The sequence below is a fragment of the Grampus griseus genome (genome assembly GCF_964374135.1).
Source record: "Grampus griseus genome assembly, chromosome: 3".
Classification (NCBI taxonomy): Eukaryota; Metazoa; Chordata; class Mammalia; order Artiodactyla; family Delphinidae; genus Grampus; species Grampus griseus.
Genome location: NC_139019.1, coordinates 83,376,396 through 83,387,660, shown reverse-complemented (window position 1 = coordinate 83,387,660; position 11,265 = coordinate 83,376,396). Strand labels below are relative to the sequence as shown.

The following is an 11,265-nucleotide window of genomic DNA, read 5'->3' as shown; positions in this document are numbered from 1 at the left end:
AAAATCCAATATGTGTAAGACAGGGGTTAAAAAAAGATTTTAATTATGTGTTTGTAATCCTCTCCCCAACCCCACCCCATATTGGCCTTCTAAGAAGAAAGGATTATTGCTTGCTTAGTCAGCAATAGGAACTTAATTGTGTCTATTGGGGAGAGAATAGAAAGGATAATTGGAAGACACCAAATGAGTGTTCATTGCTCTATATAAGAAAGGCAGCCTAAGGAAAAAGAATTTTCATATAGTTATGAAACTTTGAGATTTTATGGAAGAAAAAGGATTTGAAATCAACACATACTATGATGTAAGGGATTTTGAGGAGAGAAATTCGTTAAGAAGAATTTAAATAAATTTTTGCCAAAACTGGCCACAAAACAGCCCCATTTAATTTGAGTTACAGGTAAAACAAATAAAAGATAAGCTTCTCAGCTGAGATGTCCAAAGGCACAGCCCGCCCAGATACACTCATAACAAACTGCTTCAGTGAGAAATAGCTATTTCTCTTTGCATCTTTGCAGACAGTTTAATCCTCTAAAAGTAAAGCAATTGAAATGGGTTTAGCTCCAAGCACAGGCAGGTACTCACCTGGTTAGTTAGCAGGCTGCCTTCCCCTAGATATCTCCCCAATACTTTCTATTATTTAAGACATCAGCAGGGAAAATAATCTTTTATTTCACAATAAAGATAAAGAATTAATTTGATCTTCTACAAACAGTTGATCCTTCTACAAAGAATATATAGTATATACTAAACCTTATAATATTTACATATAGTGTATATGATGATCATGTAATGAAGGCAAACCACCTCTCTACCCCACTTAATTTAGGGCTAGAAATTTGGTGATATTTAATTAAGGCCAACTTCACAAAAAAAAATTAGATATTTCTATTAGGCTAAGAAAATTGGAATATAAAAATGATCAATTAAACAGAATATGACTTTATAACTTGCATCCTAAATGTCTACACATATGAAAAGAATATATGTTAGAGTGTTCACATAGTATATTAATAATGCACTAAATAGTTGGGGTGGAATTAAACAGGAAAGGAGAATATAATTATGATAATAAAATGATTCAAAGAATGATATTATGTTATCAAGTTGGCAAATGAGTTGTTAGTAATTTTACTAAACCTATATTCTGAGTGGAAAATAATTTCAAATCTGATGCTTTCAAAGGACAGTGAAAGCTGAAGATCCCCAGCTCCCCAACATGAGGAAGAAAAGAAGAAAAGCCTATAAAAAATGGAAAATCTTGAATCCCACAGTATGTAAGTCCAATTCATTGGTTTTATAAGTACATATAAAATGAACTACCTAGCTTATGTATTTTGTTCTTTGTCACAGGAATATCTATAAAAGTAGGAAGATAAATGCATATAGATATTATAAAATGATTTAGAAATCTGGTCAATTGTCATTATGTATATACTTCTGCATTAACAGTTATATGAATTACGAGTGATAAAAACTTAAATATAAATATTTACATATTCAAACAAAGGCTATTAAAACCCCTATTCTTAGACTCTGTTATCAGTGTATTATTATGTAACTGTCTCAAATCTATCTTCCTACTTGTAGAAATTGTAGTATAGTCCATTGAAGGAGGCTATAAGCTGTAAAATTATAAAACTGAAAGTGGCTGTAAACTGAACTGTTCTTGGCAGAAGGGTGTTATCTTAAGAATAAATTGTAATCTACAATTCTGGAAGGCAGGCTGTCAGTCTATCAACCACTGTAAATGGGCTTTAGAGAGCCATGTCTCCACATCTCTTCTCCCACAACTTCCACATGACAGTTCTCAGACTGTAACCAGGCCCACTGGAAACCGTTTCAGGACTTGTTGTAAGAGAAGCCATTTCCTCAGACTAGAAGAGAGACAAATGGGAATGGTTAGACTCTCCAAGGCACTTCAGTATGCTTGAGAGCCTATAGGTCAAATCAGAAGTCTGTATCTCTCTCCTCAAGTTGGAAAGTAATAATTCCTAAATGTATGAATCTTTATTTGGTTCTGAAACAGCAGTTACTTTTCTGCACCCCTTACTTCCATGCCACTTCTAGCTAAATTTTGATAGGATGTTTTCCTTTTTCTGATTGAAGAGAATTTATTTATTTACTCTTTATATAAGTATTTATATAAGTATTTTTATTAAAAATATGCTATATAAAAATCATATTTAAGTTAAGGATATTTAAAATAATTGTAAGTAATACTTTTCCAATTTTTAGCTTAATCAACTTATTAAAAGTATCCTTGTGGACCCTTGGTTGATAGATTTCCATGACATCATTATTTATTTGTTGCTCATTCTTCTTTCTTTTCCTTTTGAAATTCTCTCTTTCAGATGTTTAAAACATAATTTGAGATCTTCGTATTTTGTCTACTGTTTTTTACACAAGATCTAGTACCTCATGCTCAGGTTCACAAATTTCTCAAGCAAAATATTCTAACATTATAAAGCCGAGGAGTAAGAGTCACAAGGTGGCAGTTCTTGGGCCAAATACCTGACCATGGCAACTTGCTCTTTACCAAGAAGTCTCTTAAAATTTATTTGCATAAATTTGCTCTGAAATTTTTATTTCACCTGTCTTAGAAGTCTCTGTTTTAGAGTAAAACTTAATTAGATTCTTACTTCCTAAAACAATTAGGTGATATTCTGCATTCTAAGATTATTGATTTAAAATGAGATATTAGAAATGAATTTTTGTAGAAAATATCTTGACATACTAGAAATAAATGAAAAATGTTACTCAAAAAACGTACAAAGGATATGCATTGAATTTCATCCTAGAATTTGGAACATCTGCTTTCTAAATGGACACAGAAAACTTTTTTTTTTACTTCTTCTTTAGGTGAACCTCAGCCTGCTAATCAAGCATGCCAAAAAAATATAAAAGGTCTTGAAAAAGAAGTCAAAGGAGACACCTCGGAAGCTTTGCTTCATCAGACTGGGACATTAGGGAAATCTAAGGAAAATGGAGATGTGCATATATCCGTTTCTATGAATAGAAAGCAGAAGTCCCCTTTTCTCCCTAAAGATAAGAAACAACCTCCATCTGACAGCAGAATAATTAGAGAGAAGGAAAATGATGATCCTCCTTCATCCATTTCTTATCAACTAGAGAAAGTCTTACCAGTGGTCATGTTTAATGACTGTGAAGAATCATTATCAGGAAAAATTACACTGCAGAATTTCCCAAACACATTAGTAGCCTTTAAACCAGCAAAAGGCAAAATTATTACAGAAGTGAAATGTGGGGCTATCAATGTACAAGTAGAAATCAAGAATAGATTTTTCTGTAAAACAGGAATACGGTTTCCAACAAAAAAGAGATGTTCGAAATGTCACCAGCATTATTCTGTCAGATACTTTCAGAGATGCTACACTTCTAGAAGCTGCCGTTCTAAATTCAAGAATACATCAATAGAACTAAAACCTGAGGCACCATCTAAATCTGAAGGAAAAATTGTCAGAACTGAGAGCCCCTCACTGAAAGTAAGCATTGTAGGAAAAGGAATTAAAGTTAAATACATGAGTAAGAAACAGAATATATTAATAAATATAACTCATCCTAAAAGAAGTAGAAAAATAGCTAAATACAGAAACATTTCCTCCAATCACAAAACTAAAGAATGTTCCAAGTCTCCTGCACAGTCCAATATTAGGCACCCTGAAAAGTGGCAGCTTGAAAACAAGCATCAGAGTTCAGATTGTTTTCATGTCTCTCCTCCTGTTGTGTGTGCTGTCCAGAAAGAGGAGAATTTTGGTACAATTGTGGTTTCTCTGTGCTCAAGTCCTGAGAAGAAGAAGAATAAGCCTGACACACCACCTTCAGTCTTAGATGACTGTGAGGTAGAATCTGCCATCTTTCAGCAGAAGAACTTTATAATTAGTAAGAATACCCCCAAAAAGAAACATTTTTCCGAGGCTGAGACGCTTCTCAAAAACTGTCTTCCTACTTCACGTGATACCCTAAAGACCACAAGTTTAAGTAATACAGGCTTAAGTAAAATGCCTTTTGAGGACCCCAAAGACGTGAATAGAGAGAGAAAAATCATCTTTGATAAACCAGAAAATATCACATCAGACTCATATATACAGCGCAGTACAGAAGGAATAAATTATTTGCCAGGTACCATTACTGACATCTTTCCAGTTCAAGATGGCAAAGACTCTGAATTTTGTTCTTCATCTTCTCTGAGTGTGCAGCTTGTAGGAGAAAAGGCATCCAACATTTATTGCAAAGGCAGCAAAATTCCACCTGCAGATTGCTATGAGAACCCAAATTCTTTATCTTTCCCTTCTATTCAAAATGCTCTGAAGTCTTCCACTTCTTTCAGGCCATCACACTGGGCCACCAGATACTCAGAACCTAAAGAAACCCCTGGGGATACATTTTCCTTTAATCACTGTGCTGAATTTTTGAAAGACTATGAGGAAGGGCTTACTGATATAACTGACAGAGACTTTAACAAAACCACTTTACATAGTGACTCTCCTACGAAAGTACAGCAACTACTGGAAATGAAGAGTACACAGTGTGCAACTCTCAGCCCTGCATTCTCTGGCAGCCTCTCTGCGGGCAGCCCACTCAACAGTAGTAGCCACAGCACCGCAGAATGGGGTCAGACAGAGTCCCAGGCAAGTCATCCAGACACAGAAGTCCTCTGCAAAACAAAAGCACCACTTATGACCTTAATAACTGATGAGTTAGACCAGAGATTAATTATTCAAAGTGATAAAGAAGGCGTGGTTTATTCTAATTATCCCATGGGAATGAAAAAGCCTAAAGAGTCACCCAGCTCTCTGGGAAACGTTGAAAAAGACAAATTCCAGATAATTATGCCTGTGGTAAAGAATGCATGCTACAGAGATTCTGAAGACCTATCAAACAAGACTCATGATGAAGTTTGTTTTCAAAAGAATTTTCCAGACAGTGCTGAGTTCAACTGTGCAGTGTGTGCTACAGATAATCTGTTTCTTACTGAGAAAAAACTGACCAGTGATGCAGACCAATATGGTAATCAAGATGAAAAAAGCCTTGGACTAACCAGTTTTAGACAGGAGCCAGCAGAGTGCCAAAGGATTGCATCGACAAAGACAAATTCTGAAGAAAATAAAAATGACCCAAAGGAAACTTACTATCACCAAGTAGACATGTTGTTCTCCCCTCAGAAGCAGAAAGCTTTGAAAGGTACAATGGACTATACAGAATCTTTAACTTTCATTATTTTTACATGTTTGAGCTTTGGGAAGTCTTTTTTATTGCTTGGGTTTTTTTCTTTATTGCTGAAGATATATTGAGTATTTTAGAGTTAGATGAATACGGGCAAGCATATATCAGCCTGCTTCTTTCCATTATCACCTACCCCACCCATAAATAGTGCATAACAAAATCACCAAGGCTGCAGTGTAATATAAAGTAAAAAAAAAAAAAATCAATTTCTCTTTAAAAGGTTGATGTATTGCCAAATCAATTTTGTAGGAAACGTTAGCCTTTTGCCACTCTTAAATAATCTGCCATTTCTTTCCTTCTTGCAAGCTAAGCATGTTCAGAAGAATAGGAAGAATATGTCTGTGAAAAAGTGTGTTTTTAAACCTTGCTGTGTTGTTGCAGAAGCATGGCATACACGTTTCAGGAGGCCATGTGGAATAGTAATTAAAGCAAAGGACAAAAAACAGAAACAGCCATGGCTAATCCTGATTGATCCGTCCATGGGGACTCTGACCTCAAGCAGACCTCTGACCTCCCTTGTGGATTTGTTGGCCCTTCTCAAATCATTGATAGAACCCAGAAGCTCTCCAGACCTGGAGAGGGGTAGGATAGAAGCTCCTTCCTAAGTACATAATACTGCCTGTCTGCTTTCAATCTACAATCCACATTATATCATTTGGGGCATTTCGTAGAAGGCCCTTCTTGTTTTTCTTCAATAAGCCCCAAATATTTTATATTTAAGGTTAGCATTATTCTACATTGTATATTAAAATACACCTTGAACAAGTAAAAACTTCCTTCCAAACTGCCAGTAACATTCCTAATGGGTCCACAGATGATATCTGGAATGATGAAATTTAGTCAAGAAGCTACCTTTTCTTTGTTGTTATTCTATCCCTAATTTTTTAATAGAATAAAATTTAGAAGTAGAAATAAAACACAGAAGCACAGAAGTATTGGCATGAAATATGAAATTTACTTCATAGAGAATTAAATGCCCTAAAACAACACAAAACCTATGCAGTCACCTGCTTAATATGAACACCCTAAGGCAAAGATCCATCAGTCATAGTGACTTCTTCCCAGTTCCAACATACCCCTAGATACCAGGATCAATGGCAGTAATCCTTACATTTGCTTCAGTCCATAATTATTTAAGTCTGCAAGAGGCAGACCTGCAATAAGAGCACTGTGTTTTCCAGAGCAGGTGTGTTCTCACCTGGATGAATATCCCTCCCAGGCTGACTCTTCCCCCGTGGACATGCTCCCCCCTGGACTGCCTCTCCCAGCAAGGCATATTTCCTTAAGAAAATCAATAATTCAAGTCAGAATCTTCCCAAAACTGATATTATACTTCATTAGACTTTGAAACTGTCCCATTTGGTGAACAATTCCAGTGACCGATTCCCTGTTACTGTGTTTCATCAAATGGCTGTTCCTACAACTCTCTCCCTTGCCCCTTTAGTCCTCTTCCCCCAGATCACTCTGTTCCTACCACATTGACTTCCTTGAGTTGCTGGAACCTGCCAAGCAAGAGCCCACATCAGTCCTTTGCTTGGGCTACTCCCACTACCTGGACTGCTCTTCCCACAAATGTCCACATGGTTCACACTCCGCCTTCAGATTTTTGCTCACGTGGTACCATTTCAGTGAGGCCTTCTCAGGCCACTCAATTTAAAATTGCAAACTGAGCTCTGTCCATTCCAGCCTAGGCATACTATATTCCTTTTCCATGAATTACTTGTACACATACAAATACCAAGCAGGACAATGGGAGTGATGCTTTGCTCTCAGTGCACATTACAGTTGTTCTCAAATCACACTTTAAAACATACTGTAGGGCACATATTCTCCTCATTTCAGTATTTAATATTCTAAAGGAAAACTTTTCTCACAATGTCACAGAATCATATTTCCATTACACACACTTTCCTAGATTCATAAGACTTCTTTTTTTCCCCAGCAATTTCAGAAAAGAATTGCTTTAAATGTAAAAATTTGACATTAGAAAATTCTCCTTCTCATGGGTGCCTTCAGAGTCAGCCTGGACTCCCAATCTCAACAAATAGTGGAACTAGAGTAAGATTGAAGAAAATGGTTAGAGGCCAGCTCTGTAGCATTTTTAAAAGTTTCACCACTCTGTAAAATTCCAGAGGGCAAAAAAGTGATCTTGTTCATAGCTGTAGTCCTAGTAACCAGCACAGTAGAAATTAGTTTATATATACATATACATATATATATACACACACACACACACACACACACACATACATACCTACATATTAGTATAGAAAGTAACAGTAAATATTATAGAATGAATGTCATTTTTCTGTCACCCTCTTAAGCCCTAGAGAGGAGGTAGGAGTCAACATCAAAATTATGGAAAATAAGAGGAATTGAATAATGATTCCTCCCTTCCCATGTCTTTGGCCCTGCCAAGTGAAGTTTAAATTGTTAGGTAAATGGATTAGTAATAACTATCTATAAAAATAAAGAAGATAATTTATTCATGGATATATCCCATTTATTATTTAAATAGTTCTGAGAACAAATTTTGACACTGATAAATTCGTTTTTAATTTACAAAGACCAAATTTTAAAAATTCATTTGCTCTTGGGAATAGAATAAAAATAAAGGTTAAAATCTGGTTTCTTTTTAATTGATGTTGCTTCCATTTTGTATAGTATCAAAAAGTGAAAGCAAGAAAACTCCTAACCAATTCTAGCCTATTAAATTATTTTCTAGGTATTACGTACTCTGCTATTTGAGGTTTTATTTTTTTCACCTTGACAATTATTTTCTTAAAGTTCGCTTGTATTGCAATTAGTTTATCTGAAATTTTCTTACTTCAAATATACAGCCTCATAGCTTGTGATGACAGAAACCAGCAGTTTGGAAGTATATAAAGTATTTCAAGTTGTTATTTATTCAAATATAAAATTATCAAAGCCTTCATGTAATTTGGCTTTTTTTTTTTTCCTCTTCTTCATTTTGAGCCAACACATGCAGCAAGAAAAGTATCATGAAATTTGTAGTCTTGTGATGATTAGAGGTCAAACCATAAAGGACTTGAGTTCAATAGTAAACTTGTTCTCAAAGACTGTAATTTAACTAATTCAGGTAATCATATCTTGTCTTATTGAACTTTCAGTGGACATAACTAACAATTTATCTGCACTGTGATCCTCCAAAACAACTAATAGACTAATACAATGTATCAGGCATACTTCTGGTGCCCAAGGAATAGCTACTGAATTGAATCCAACTGAGGAAATGCATGGTGATTCCCCCCTTTCCTATATGTCTATTTTCAATCTATACAGCTCTTTCTTCTTATTCTCCCCCTCCCCCTCCCCCTCCTCCTCCTCCTTCTCCTTCTCCTTCTTCTTCTTCTCCTTCTTTTCTTCTTCTTTGTGAGTAATACAAATTTAGAAAGTGAATCATGAGGGAGTTGAATGAAATCATTCTAGTTCTAGTGTTCTGTGATTCTGTTTCAAAGACTGGAATATTTGAAGTTCTATCTTGAAATGTTGTCTCACTTTCTTACTTAATGTGGTTTAATCTAGATTGGAATTTGGAAATAAACAGCCACCAAAAGTTATCCCAGGAAATGGCACCAAAAGGTACAAGGGCCAGTGATGGTTCACAGGAAGAAGCAGTAGACCAGTGGGCCAGAAGGAGGGAGCAATTCAGAGATGGTAAAAGATGCAGCTCAGCTGGAAGAAGTTCGTTTGCCAGCAACATCACTGAAGGATCCAGTGAGTAGACGAATGCCTTCTTTTCCAAAACCAGAGCAAAGGCAACAACCTACTGAAGCTTAACCAGATCCCCTCCCTCTTATCTTATCTTCAGAATATAAACCCTGTTGCTTGACCATGGCAATGTGGTAATTATGTGCTTTCATATGAAAGATATTTTTAGAATAATCAACTCTTTATTACACACTAAGGAATCCAAACTTGGTAAATTACCTCCTTCAAAACACACAACTGCCTACTAAGTCTACTGTTCTCTTCAGAAACTGAAATAACTAAATATAGGGTTCTTTACTGAATGAAATGTGTGTCCTATTTCAAAGAATTTGAGTTGGCTTACAAAAATACCTGTAGTGCAAAAAGATTAATATGTTTGATAAGAAACAATTTTTTTTCTTGTTTTAACATTTCTGAAATGAGAAAGTGCCTTTAAGTAGATGTGTACTTTAGTGAGATAGCGCTTTTTCTCTTGCTATTGAAAAGATGTTATTAAATCAGCATCATACTTCTGTCAAGGAGGAAAAAGACCTTCCTCAACCCTTCTATGTTCTTTTGGCTGGCGTAAGAATTAAATTGACATGAGACAAATTAACAGGAGAAAATCAAACTTAATTTCATAGGTGTGGGAACCCCACACACATGAGAGGGTCAGAGACCACACATACTTGGGGGTCAGAGATGTCTTTGAATCTCTTTGAGAGATTCAAAGACAGAAATGTAAGGGACTTCCCTGGTGGTCCAGTGGTTAAGACTCCACCCTTCCAATGTAGGGGGTGTGGGTTTGATCCCTGGTCAGGGAACTAAGAACCGCATGCCTCTCAGTGCGGCCAAAAAACTTTAAAAAAAAAGGTGGAAATATAAAATGAGGTATATATGCCATCCTGAGCTAAGAAATGGGATAGGTGCCTGGGGCTTTCAAGGACAGGAGGGTCATTCATGGGATGATAAGAAGAGCAGAGGTTTGGTAATTAGATGTTTGCCCTGCCATAAAGAGGGGGCCACTTAGATAAAACTTATCTCTGGCAATAGCTTTTTCTCTGGGAAAAATCCCCAGTTTAATTTCTTCTAGGTAGTTAAGGGAGGGGCAGTATTCTCTTGAGCTCAGAGGGTTCCACTGCCTTTAGCTGAAAGAAATCCACATGCCGAATTGGCGCATCTTGGGGAGGCCTCTTCTGAATCCCTACATCTCAGTCCCACAATCAATGGCAAACTAAGAAAGGAAAGTAAATAAGTCATCAATGAGGATATTTAACTGAAGGAAATACGGGTTTAAAAATTGGAGGGGGGCCACTAATGAATACCACATTAAAACATTTTTCTTTTTAATTTATTTTGGCCACACTGCATGGCATGTGGGATCTTAGTTCCCCAACCAGGGATCCAGCCTCTAGGTAACCCAGGGTGGGGCTGGTTGCCAAGGGAACCAACCACATGATTAGAGGGTTGGAATTTTTAGCCTCACCTCCATCTTCCCAGCCCCAATCTGGAGAGCGAGAAGGCCTGGACGTTGAAACAATTGCCAACGGCTAAAGATTTAATCAATCATGCCTATGTAATGAAGCCTCTGCAAAAATCTTGAAAGGATGGGGTTCAGAGAGCTCCTGGGTTGGTAAACATGTGGAGATTTGGGGGAGTGGCACAACTGGAGAGGGCATGGAACTCCATACCATTTCCTTTCCATACCATACTTTGCCCTATGCATGTCATCCATCTGGCTCTTCCTGAGTTGAGTATCCTTTAATAATAAACTGGTGATCTAGTAAGTAAAATGCTTCTCGGAGTTATGTGAGCTGCTCTAAAATATTAATTAACATGGAGTCGTTGGAACCCAGCTGGTGGGTCAGAAGTACAGGTAACAAGCTGGATTTGAGATTGGCAGCTAAAGTGGGGGGTGGAGGGGTGGGGGAGGTAGTCTTTTAAGACTGAACGCTTAACCTCTGTATTTGGTAGGTAGTGTCAGAATTGAGTTGAACTGTAGTACACCCATGCGGTTTCTAAGAATTGCTTCTTGTTGATGTGGGGAAACCACCGCCCCCCCACGCACACACATATGTTGGAATTAGGTCCAGGAACCCAAAAGAGTTGTGACGCAGAGAACGGTGTCTCTATGATAGAGACAATAGTGAGCGTGTGAGTGTCCTAGGTTATGTCCTATGGACAAGCTCCCGGAATGACCCAAGTACAGTTCAGGAAGACAGTGGTATAACTTACCCAGAGTGAGTTAGACAGCTGGCACAGCTTAGAGATTGAATGTAGCTATAAATGTGTGGCAAGATTATAAGTAAT

At 37.0% G+C, this 11,265-nt stretch overlaps 1 protein-coding gene across 1 annotated transcript in view; it reads left to right on the top strand.

Annotated features, from left to right (window-relative positions):
- Positions 1-1,216: 1,216 nt before the first annotated feature.
- The window catches only part of LOC309819843 (uncharacterized protein), a gene marked incomplete at both ends in the record, with an annotated part of 97,374 nt that continues 87,325 nt past the window's right edge, over positions 1,217-11,265 (top strand). Inside the window, 3 exons of the mRNA XM_082650311.1 lie at positions 1,217-1,274; positions 2,860-5,202; positions 8,791-8,982. Of these exons, the coding sequence (XP_082506437.1) occupies positions 1,217-1,274; positions 2,860-5,202; positions 8,791-8,982 (2,593 nt within the window). The remainder of the gene's footprint in view (positions 1,275-2,859; positions 5,203-8,790; positions 8,983-11,265) is intronic.